At 33.2% G+C, this 12,823-nt stretch overlaps 1 protein-coding gene across 1 annotated transcript; it reads left to right on the top strand.

Moving 5' to 3' along the window:
* The first annotated feature begins 256 nt into the window (after positions 1-256).
* On the top strand, positions 257-2,327 carry LOC113234990 (sodium- and chloride-dependent GABA transporter 1-like). The gene is made up of 3 exons (XM_026470510.1): positions 257-462; positions 696-863; positions 1,404-2,327. The coding sequence occupies exons 1-3, from the start codon at positions 265-267 to the stop codon at positions 1,494-1,496; spliced, it is 459 nt and encodes a 152-aa protein (XP_026326295.1). The 5' UTR covers positions 257-264; the 3' UTR covers positions 1,497-2,327.
* Positions 2,328-12,823: the final 10,496 nt, after the last annotated feature.

Raw genomic sequence — 12,823 nt, 5'->3', positions numbered from 1 at the left:
TTTAGTGGCTAATAAAAATATCGAGTGTTTTAAGTAGGCATTGATGCCGTACTTATATTATCATAAATTAATTAAATACAATTTTTGTTGGTTAAAGGCGAGAGTAAATAGGTATTATATGATTTAAATCGTAGACTTTATTAGCACTTTCCATTTGGTGAGATAAAAGTCGAATGTTACTTATCCATAAAAAAATTGTTTTTGTTTCTGGTTTTAAACTTTTAATAAAAGTACTTATCGTTCTACATTTGATTCCAGGGTGGCATGTACGTGTTCCAAATCCTCGATTCCTACGCGGTCTCCGGTTTCTGTCTACTGTTCCTGATCTTCTTCGAATGTGTTTCCATCTCGTGGGCCTTTGGGGTGAACCGCTTCTACGATGGCATCAAGGAAATGATTGGCTACTACCCAACTATATGGTGGAAGTTCTGCTGGGTTGGATTCACTCCTGCTATTTGTATTGTAAGTTTAAGTTACAACCTAATCCAGTAACTGAATTTAATGTTCAGGTGCTATAGGTCAAAATTATATATATATAGAATTACATTCGATCTCTAAAATGATAATCGAACTGAACCTAAAGTAAAATCACATTGTTAGAAAGTATTCTTTTTTCTTTGATAGGATTTAGGACGAACATATGCTGTTTATTTATTTGTCGTGCGTCACTAACGGTTTTTTCCTTTATTGTGCAGAGCGTGTTCATCTTCAACCTGGTGCAATGGACTCCAATCAAATACATGAACTATGAGTATCCCTGGTGGTCACACGCCTTTGGTTGGTTTACTGCACTCTCTTCTATGCTCTGCATTCCTGGATATATGATTTACTTGTGGCATGTCACTCCCGGGACGAGACAGGAGGTTTGTACACTTTTTGATTTTCATTATGTTGTTGGTTTCACTGAACAATCATTCATATTCTGGTTTTTGTTTATTACGTGAAGACGTATCTGCTCTTTCTTCTCCTTATCTGACGTATACGTCAAATACGTCATTACGTTTAAATTTATTAAATATCGTCATCATTGCTGTTGACTCTAAACCAAATTTAGTTGCACAATCGGGAAGTAACTTTTTTCTTCTTCATTATTTTTTTCTTTATTTTTATTCTTTATTCTTCTTATAGTTTCGGTAATATTTTCAGTGTGCTTGATGTTCACCATCTTTTTCGTTGTGAATCATCTTTTTCGTTCTCTACATATCATCGACACCACCGACTCGTGTTCCTTTCTTTACGTGCATAATTTCTATAAGTTACAGTAAGTACCTTTTATTTTTCCATTTCTTGTTTCGATTTATCTAATTTCTTTGGAAATTCTATATACACATTGTCATATTTTATATTGTTAACATTTATCCTGATCCTACATTCTTTTACTTCATTTAACAAAACTGTTTCAGAAATTCAACACAATAGTGCGTATCCCAGAGGACGTACCAACGCTCCGCACCAAGATGCAGGCTGAGGAACTAGCAAAACACACTAAGGCTTAAAATCTAGACTCGTAGTCTAATACTTAAGACCTAAAAGATCTCAGGAAAATGAGAGATTTCTGAATGACATTGTGTTTTCGGATGTGTCAATTTGATGAACTTATTGTGGTTAATATTTTGCTATATATATTATTATTATAAGTATATATTGCACTAGATTCAGAATTATATATATATTTATGCAAAGGAATAAATTTTAGAAATATATGAAACACTCGCTCAATTTTCTAAAAACTAAGGGGTAAACATGTTTATAGAGCTACTATAAATTATGAGCTGTTACAGATAAATTATTTTATACAAAAACAAATGTATTATTACATTCATTCAAATATAATATTATAATAGAGTTTTAGCAAAATATTAACAACACAATAATAAACAACAGAAGGAACGGCGAAAAAAATTCTAAATCATTCACGCACAACACAACTATATCTATTACTTCTTTGTGCCAATTTTATACGTGCCAAAGATAATATACCAAAGGTTATAAATATATCATGCCAAAGTTATATATTATTAGTAGAATTCACCTATATTTCAAATATATTAAATGATATTGAATTCTATATGTATGCCGTTTTAGTTTAATGGTTTTGTGGGTGCGTTGCGACGCGTTCATGTATGTTTATACTTTAAACTATATTTTAAGATGTGTTATTTTTAGTTGTAAGAAAAATATATCTTGATTATAATATTATTACGATCGTATGTTTGTGGATTTCATTTAATGAAATGTTAATTATCTGTTACTGTTGTCTTCCATAATGGTTAATGCTTTAGATATATGAATATTCAATAATTTATGCAGTTATATTTTTATTTCCTGGCTTTAATACGTACTTGCTTTTCACAGCGGACCTAGGCTGAATGTGTAAGGTGGTACACTCAGAAAAAATCTTAATTGGCTGAAAGCTGATAGAAGTATTTAGTTCGTATAACAAAGTTTTTATTGTCGTGGAACTATAAAGTGCATTTTGTTGTTCCATGACAATAAAACTTTGTAATGGGAATATATCTTGTAGTTCTATGACAATAAAAACTTTGTTATGGAAAGTCATTTTATAGTTCCATGACAATAAATAAAACTTTGTTATGGGAACTATTTTTTTAGTTCCATGATAATAAAAACTTTGTTATGGGTACTAAACACCTCTGTCGGCTGAAAGCCAATAAAGATTTTTTCATATATTTCAGAATTTTATGATTCATATTTCAATGTATAATATTGGTTCAAATTACAAGAATATATTATATAACTGCGTTATCCTTAAAGGAGTTGTATGTTAGAGTAATTGGTGTTTAGATTATACGTAGAATATACATTTTATGTTAGAATAAATATATTATGAAATATATTTATCACGCTACGGGACGCGTTGAATTTTTGAATCTGTATGGTATTTTGAGAATATTATTTATAAGAATATTGTAATCAAATATTATCCAAGTTATTCGAGTATTAAGACATTTATTCTCATTATTATTAATGGAAATGTGGGCCTAACATTTACTTCCTTTACTCTACCAGTATATTTAACTATTAGTTATTATATTATTTCAGTAATTTTAGAAAATATGTTATTAGATTTATGTTTTGGTTCAATGCTTTATTAATATAATGATATATTGAGTTTTTATGATTATTATATTAAAACATGTTTTCAGAATAATATACATGTAGATTGATACGTTTATATGTAAATGTAGGTAAATATATAAATCGAAAAGGGTCGCAATAACGTAACCATTACTTCGATATATGACAATTCTGTGTTCCGAACGAGACCAACCTTATTAAACAATGTATTTTAAAAACAGACTATATACTGTAGATTTTCTAAAGCAACAATACTTAGTAAGTTTTCACAGCAAACAAAGTACTTTTTAGACATTTTCTCTACACTACAGAAAAAATATTTTGGAAAAATTACATCTTATAGAAAATATAGAAAAATATCTTAATATACATATACATTATAAATATAATTTTGTGTATATTAAACTGTAACTTTGTCCTTCTTGAAACTGAGCGTGTTCAATTTAAAATGTAGTGTTTGTGTCTATTTATGACAACGTCAATTTCTAATATAATATATAAAAAAAAACTTAGTGAACATTCGTAGTTGTTTATTAAAATACACATATACTTTAGAAAAAAAATAAGACAATATTTAAGAAATGTATTTAATCATAATTTAAGAACATATTATTTATTCGAAATATTTATGCTTTTTTTTCACAACAGGACGGCCACAGATTTAATTGAAACTTATTATTATACATTATTTTTATTTTATATAACTTTATGTAAACCGTTTCTGCTTATTTATTATAACAAATTATTTTTGAACAATAATTATATTAACAAAGAAATATACTATTTAATTTGTCTTTATGTTATTATAAGTTACAACTTTTATATTTTTGTTCATAATATTTATTTGAATTTGCGCTATCTGTATATCTACAAGATTCGTTGCCTGAAATTAATGTGCTTCCATGTATTTTAAATATATTATGTAGCAAATAGAAATTAGATTTAGATTTTAAGTTTAGTTGCATATTGATGCTGTACTTTATTAAGCCTATTTCACTACATTTTGAAATAATGTTGAAATTTAATAGCTTCTGTGAAAAGAGTAATGCGCATGTCAATTTAAATTATACAATTATTATAAAGTGAAATAGGCTCATTTACTTTAGATTACATTTATAAAACAAATCACCTTTAATTGTATGAATATAAAATGTTCAATGTATGCACGTATGTCAATTTTAATCCATGATATTTCGAAGAGTGAAAGTATAATGATAAACCGAATCACATATCCAGTATTGATATTTAGTAATTTTCTTTAATTAAACGAAGGTTTGTGTAATGTAGTTTAGATCGTAATTTATTTATTTCAATAAATAGTAACTAAAATTAGTTGTTTTATTTATTTAAAGATGGCAATTATTACATCAAGTAAAAGGGCTTTCCATCAAGGGCGGGTTAGTTTTGACAGTTCATAGCGGCCATGTTATTGAGGCTGCTTCTGTCAAATCTGTTCTTTATTTTTCAGTCACTAAAGACAAACCATCGTGGCAAGTTACAGCGTCGTACAACACGTGCAAATGATAAAAAATTATTATCTAAATGGGTGTTTTATTGAGGCAACAATACTGCTCGGGAGCTCCTGAACATTCTCACGAACAGCGGCAAAGTTTTCGGCAGATCTTGCGTTTCTTTGACGTACGGGTGTTGGCTAATGGTTCACTGAATCGGTCGAATCGAAATTGACCAGCAAAAGTTGAATACTGACTGGGGAGAACGACTACGTAAACCGTAAAATGGGTATTATATATTTTTTTATATATAAAGAATACCAATTAGTCACGAGACTAATAATAAATAGCACTCAACTTAGTAAAACTACAGTAAAAATAATTGAGGTTTTGATTATGAATACAAAAGATCGAACACACAGAAAAATTTCGTCGACCCGATGGGACTTGAACCCATGTCCGTGCTGCTCCGTAGCATTTAGTTAGTTAAGCAATATTTACAAAACTTAATGAAGTATAATAAAAATCGTTGACGTGGTAAAAGTGCCATAAAAAAAATTAAAAAAGATGTACTGCAGAATGAAATTTCGTTTTTACACACTACTTTGGGGATAATTTCCTTTACTGAAAAGCTCGTAGTAACTTTCAAATTAAATTTCTCACATAAATTCCGAGAGCATCAGAGACGCGAGGCCGGATTCGAACCCACGGCTACTGCTTGAGAGGCGATAGGTCAAGATCACGGCATTTTCTTTTGAATGAGAGCGTTTACTCACTACCTCCAATTCGTATTCCTAATCCGAGAAATAACGGTCCGAAATGTCACAGGGATAATTTTATATCTAAGTATTAAAGAAGACTCATGTTATAAGTGGCTTATTCTAATATAGTTGATGTAAACACGTCAAATAGGCAAATTATTAATTTAGGAAAGTAAAGTTGCCTGCTTATCGATATTTTACAGGATATATCACGGAGAGTGTGCGATGGAAATACACGATTTATCCAGTTCCACCCCTATTTTGTGGATATTCTAAAGATTCACACGAAGTGTTATGCTTCGTTTTACACTGTAGCGAACGGCTATGAAATTTGAATTCCCTGCCTGCAGACTTGTACTCTGAACGTTATCACTTCGGCCTTTTCAAGGCGAGAGTGAATAGGCATTGTTTAGGCGTGCATGCTCTCTTGGACCTCATCGTCACATTTTATAAAATAATAATAATTTCGGGATAAATTAACAACTTCAGGCTAACACGCTGTTTGTTTCCACTTTTGAATATCGCAGTTTGTAGAAAATTCGATTTTGCACAAGTGTGTCAGTGTTATTTATTTTAACCATTAAACAATTTGAGTCTCGCCTAACCGTTTTAGCACACATCTGAGAATTAAGTGATGTAACCAAACGTTTATATAATACCTTCGTATATTTTGATACTTTAAAAAACACTGTATATATATATATAAGTCGATGTCTTAGGTTTTTGCGACCAAGCAACCAAACCAACCAAATATACAGGACATGTAAAAGAACCCAACACGTCGCTTTGTTGAAACAAAGATACGGTACCTGTAAACAGCCCGACACATTGCTTTGTTTAGTAGAAGTTGAGCTCGTTAGGAAAGAATTCGTCTAGGTGAGTACTGCCACCTTACATATTTCTGCCGCCAAGCAGTAATATGAGCATTACTGCGTTCTGGTTTGGTCGAGTATGGTGAAATTACATTCACATGGGACTAGTCAACTTATGTCTCAGACGGGCGCAGTGACAATACCTTTGTTCTTTGCGATTTAAAGCTCTGAGTAGCACTGCAACTGTTATAGATAGGCGTGTCGCTTACCACCAGGTGTACGACTTGTTAGTCCCGTCAGTTGGCAACATAAAAAAATTAAAAATACAATTATACAGGTTGAAAAAGTAAATATACGTGAAAAAGTTCCTTCATAAAGTTCATAAAGTTTGTCACAGATGGCGCTGACGACAGAAGTGTCGTTTAAACCCAATGGAGTCTAGTCAGATGACTGGACTCGACCCATTGTCTGTTGTCATACGGTGGCCACCGCTCTTACAAATCGAGTCAGTATTTTTGTCTTTGTTTCACAATTCGTACTCTTTACTGTAACTATGTTCGTAAATCGAACTGTAGACGTCTTAATTGAGAAGCAACCATTCTCCCTCCGAGGCCCGCCATCGTTCTTGACATTTTAAATTAAGTTGGCTGGTAACTGTAAAGGTACCTCTCTGAGTGAAGGATAAAACTTACATAGATTTCTCACAGATAGCGCTAAAGCAACAAAGTCGTTAAAAACACACAGGCGTGCGCGATACATCTGTCGCGCACGCTTTGTTCGTCCCGTCATTTGATATTATATAAAAAAAAGTAAAAAAATAATGCAATGTCATGATGGTAAAACATTTCACACCCACCCACTCACATTCATTATAAACTTAATTTTAAATTAAATTATCAAGTCTTACAAAGCACGCTATGATGTAGCCTTAGACGTTTGCCTTGGTGTTAGACAATTAACAAAATTGGTAAATTTTGGCACTATACGGAGGATAATAAATTTTATGACATTATGTCATAACTCACAACCCACAATGAGTTTACCTATATGGCGTGGATTAGGCCTCACACCACACGGTTAAAGCGTTTGCCCACTGCGGCGATTCGCTTCCGTCACGAATCGGAAAATATACAGATGTAGAAACCTCGGACCGACTCGGATGTTGCTTATGCACTGCATCCCATACGAATCTGAAAAAATACGGATATCTCTTATACACCTAGAGATTACTACTAACGTTTGCTCTTTTAATTATGGTTACCTTTTGGCATTATTACATACGAAGACGCAGGAGAAATAAGGAGTTTTGGGTACACCTTCTCCTGTTGTACTGACTTTTCACAGAAACATTTTATAATTATTACGATGAACTTAAACAAGATGGCAAGAAGTTTATTAAAATTATAAATGAATGGGTGTGTCTACTTTTGATTTTATTTTATATAGATATGTATCGACACCAGCTGTTTGCTTCATCCTTCCGCGGAGCCGTCATTATTAGTTCGGATTTGGATTTTTTTATACATTACACTTACCTATATACCTTGGGGTACACAATATATTGTAATCATCGTATTCTGGGTACTTAACATACGATACACACAGCTCACTGACACTTATTCACACAAACACTCACACTCACGCAGAAACACATCTTACCATCCTGATACAATTATTTTCATACTCTACCATAATCATAACCTTGTATGCAGTTTTGTTAATATTTGAGACGAAATACAATATTTTATAAATAATACTCCGAAAACAATGATCTCAACTGAAGGTATTCTCGATATCGGAAGACGGAATTCGGATCTATTACGCAATTACTTCGGACCGTCATTACTCGGATTCGAATTATACGGATCGGACGCAAAGTGCAAACGCTCTTAAGCTGCGGCGGCGAAACTTAACCGCGCTGTTGAACAGCACGTGTGTTACAACGTGCAGACTTATGCATAATACAACGTGGAGCTGTCTCGGATACGCATAAAATCATAAAACTCCAAACATCACAGCGCCATTGCTTTGTAATTTATTGGACGTGTAGTTTCATCGTCAAATGGAGATCTTTTGTAAGAAGCAAAAACCTCTAAATTTGAAACTTGTTCACGTATAGAACTAGATGTAAGACGTGACGAACTGAAAGCGACCACTTGCAGCGATGAATTAAAATTAGACATTGTGTATTGATAGATTTTCGATCGGCGGAAATATGACAAGGTGTTTAAAACACTATAACATTGTATTAATTTCAAACGCTTTTTTACAATTTAACTAGCATTTTAACAGGTATGTAGAACTTATTAAAAACAATCAATTAAATGATAATAATCTTGAAAGCCGTCCTGAAGACTGTGCCAATACCGTCTCTATCATTTAAAAATTCAAAACAACTCTTTTAGATCATGAGAGAATCTAAAGTAGATATCCAAAATAATAATTAATAATTTATCTCGACCAATTTGGATCATATAATAATAATACGAGAACAACTAATTAGAATCAATAACTAATAATAAATTAAAATTAAACCTTTTGTTCGGTTCTAAATTGCGTATATTTGTTTTTTCAAACAAACCAACGTTGAGCGAAAAGTTGCTAAGTCCGAAATTGGCTCAATTGAGTAAGTAATATCACTAAAATCACCAATTTTTTCTGCAGATTTCAATCCTATTGCCATGTCCATAAGTATCATAGCTATTATTCAAGAATCACCGAATTACTAGGACAGCTTTTTTCTTTTTTTTCAAAATTTTGATGTTGAATGTATTCCTGGGTTTATAAATAAGGAAGTTAAGCATAAATTAGGCCTATTATTTATAACCAAGAAAATTTTAACTCTTCCGTCTTTTTATAGTTATTTAGAAACTTATGTGCTAAACAACATTTAAATCTTTTTGAATTTGCTAGAAGTGCACGTCGAAACAAAACTTGAACTCCCGACTCCGTGATTAGAAATGTTTACAGAAAGTTTGCTTTATGGATATATATTAGTTTATAATAAAATAATAGTACTGCCACCTTACCTATTTCTGCCGCCAAGCAGTAATGTGAGCATTACTGCGTTCCGGTTTTGAAGGAACGAAGGCACGTGGGACTTTTCAACTTACGTCTCAGGGTGATGGGCGCAGAGGCAGTGCATTTCAGATTTTTGCGATTTAAGCTCTGTGTGGCACTGCAACTGTTATGGACAGACGTGTCGTTTACCATCAGGCGCACGACTTGTTCGTCCCATCATTTAGAATCAAAAAAAGTCAGTTACTCAGTCAGGTAGTCAGAAAATGATAACACATTCAATAAATACCACATTAAAGTCTCTTGATAAATGGGTGCCACTACAGCGTGAGAGACTTCATGGATTCTCCTGTAAGATTATGTGAAAGAGCTGGTAAACTTTTGAACTCCTTCATAAAGTGACAATGCACTTTCCGTCCTTCAAAATTTCTGTTAAAATTTTGTGTCTACTTTAAGAGGGAGCAGAGGAAAATTTCCTAAACTTTGATTTGATTTTAGAGGGGTCCACTTCCACATCCACTTTAAAGTTAAAAATAAAATATTGTATGAGTAACTACACGATATATTCAAGCATAGACACTAATCAGAAACATAAAACAATAAAGTTTCCTCGATAGATAAAAATCACGAAATGACCTCTAATTTTCACAAATTTTCGATTCATCCTCGTAATGCTACAAGTTATTAGGACAAAAATTAGATAATTAATTATATTTATGCATGATCGAGAACTATCACTACGGATTTTTTAAATCCCTTTAGTTTTAGAGTTATTCCGCTAAAACGAATTTGGTACTTTTAATGCGCAAAATTCAACATCTCCTGTCGCATGTCACGCGAACTTCAGACATATATTTGTTTCACAAATTTGGGCGGAGCCAACGTCAAAACTTTTTTGGCATGCTCCCTCTTAAGTATCCTAAAGTCTTATGTTTATATTTTTTAGTTATTATATTAGAGAGAACTAATTATTTGCTACACTCTAACGTGGTACGTTTGTACTTATTACCTATGTTAATGCCTGTACTAACATCGTTTGCAATAAATAAATGAATAATTAAATGGAGTTATTTATCCTCCATAATTATAACTTTTTATAAAAAACCCACCTCAACAGTTCGTGGAATCAAAGGAAGTGCGCAAAACCGACTTCATCCTCTAGTTTGTCACCCTTAGCAGTGGAATATTTTTTTCAAATTTAAACGGGACTAATACTGAAGTAACCTCTTTTCAATAAAGAAGAATCAACAAAATCGGCTCATAAATGCCGGAACAATCGATACATAAAAAAATGCAGTCGCGTTGAGAACCTCTTCCTTTTTTTAAGCCGGTTAAAAAGAATCCAAATGTCAAAAGTTACCACCGGCATTTTACAAATCAATAACTGAAATGTCCCGTGTCCCACAATCCGCGCGCAAAAAATAAGAAAAAGCGGAGAAAATTTGACATAGATCTTACTTGACAAGCGCCCGATGGCGACTGACGGCGCGGCGTATCGTCAAACCGCTGAGCTATTTTCAAGTTTTAGGATATATGTGAATTTAATAACTAAAATACTTTATTAACTTAAGTACTGTATTATGTAATTAAAAAGTAATAACTACCAGGATCTCGGCTCCGACTGCCTATTTACAGCCTTTGGAGTCGAAACCAATGAAATGGCCAATTTGCGCTTTGTGTGTTTTATTTCTACGGCCACGATGTAGATAAAATAGAATCTATTTTGTTATAATTATTGTACAAAAACCGAACACTTAGAAAAAAATCCTAAGATCCGGCCGGATTCGAAACGTCTTCTAGCGTCATTCACAAAAATAAATTAATATCAATTTAGTAAAAAATTAAAATACAGTGAATAGTCTAGCCGGGGCTGGCAGCTGTAAAGGTATCTAACTGGGTGACGAAATACTTTCGTAGATTTCGCATAGATGGCGCTACGGCTAAAAAGTCGTTGAAGGATCATAAAGATACGACAACAAGCACATAGAAAAATTCGTGGGGTCCGCGGGTTCGTTCCGTGGCTTAGTTGGCATAGGCATCTGGCACGGTTTGCTAGAAGACGTCGGTTCAAATCCGGCCGGATCGAAGGAATTTTTTCTAAGTGATCGATCTATGCATTAATCATAAGAAACTATTGGAGTAATTTCACAAAAAAAAATCAATTCAATAAAAATTTAAAACAGTATCTATTTATTATTGAGACTGTTCTTATAGGAAATGAAACTATTTTTTCGGATTTAATGTCAAATCAATAAAAAATTTCAATACAGTGAATAGCCATCTCTAGCCGGGACTGGCAGCTGTAAACGTATCTAACTGGGTGACGAAATAATTTCGTAGATTTCGCATAGATGGCGCTACGGTAAACTGTTCTTATTTTAAGAGAAATTGGCCATGAAACGTAATAACGGCACGTTTGTTATTTATATAGGAATTAATAACTATTTGAGATAAGATAGTGTTATATGAAAGGTCAAGTGTCAGTGCAATTTAAATAAGTAGATAGTGTTACAATGATTCGAATAGTCAAAATAAGATATACGTCGTTATCAACACATTACATGTCCCACTGTTAGGCACGGTTATCCTTCAAGAAGAGGGGTTTAGGCATAATATAAAATAACACAAGTAATGGCAAATGGATAAATTTGAACTAACTTGTGACTGTCTGACCTCCTTACACCGTCATCTCACCACTTTGTATAGCCTCTCTCCGCTTGTATCCTATCATTTTTTATTTTACATGTATTTAAATTTTAAATTTGAATTGTTCCATCTTCCTTCACTTTCTCATTTTGTTTTTGTACCACGGTCTCTCCCAGCTCGACCGCCACAACAGTCGGAGCTGTTCCAAATTCCATCGCGAATTATCGCTAATTCTGGTTCTTTACTACGTTTGTAATCATTTAATAAGCTAAATCATGTGTAATAATTTTTATAAGCCTACAGCCTTCGTGTACCTAAATCTGTAATTCAGTTACTCGGCCCATTTAGGGGTAAGTGCCTTAATAATAATGTAGGGAGTGTTTTATACGGTTGTACTTGTTTTTTTATATTTACCTTTTTATTGTTACAGCCCTTTCTTTAAACTTTACTTCTTTAATAAATTTTGTGGACCGGAAGTTTCCAATTTCACTGCCGTGAACCTGTTCACGGCTAGTTAGGGTTACAACCCTTTCAAACTCATTACAACAGGACACACATTGAAGGTTCTTGGTAATTTTACGCGAGATTATTGGTTTATATATGCCAAGGTTTTGGCATATTATAATAACACAGTAGTGTGATGTCCTTACAAGGGTGGGTGGTGCATACACTGTTGCTAGAGCGGCCCAGAGCCCCAAATGGCTCAAATACGCCTTGCTCAGTGCCACAGCCTTGTACCTTTTGCGGTTGAAACCCTAGTGCACAAACGCTCTAAGGATGTTGGTGAATTTACAGGCACATGGTACTTGTCAATTTATTATTAAACTGCCTCCGTGGCCGAACGTTTACTATGCTGGACTGGCAGCCCGGGAGACTGATTTGTATGGCCTGCATTTATTTATCTCGTGAGATTGGGTGTAATTTGTGGTTGTCTTGTCTATGAAGTGTTGATTTTTTTTTATATCAACTTTACTTATTGCATTACAAATTACAATTAAGTTGAATTTTATGAACGGAACATTATTATTGCTAATTA

This window comes from Hyposmocoma kahamanoa, unplaced genomic scaffold (genome assembly GCF_003589595.1).
Source record: "Hyposmocoma kahamanoa isolate Upper Pololo Valley unplaced genomic scaffold, ASM358959v1 86426, whole genome shotgun sequence".
Lineage (NCBI taxonomy): Eukaryota > Metazoa > Arthropoda > Insecta > Lepidoptera > Cosmopterigidae > Hyposmocoma > Hyposmocoma kahamanoa.
Note: the sequence above shows the minus strand (reverse complement) of the source record. Positions and strands in the feature narration are given on the sequence as shown.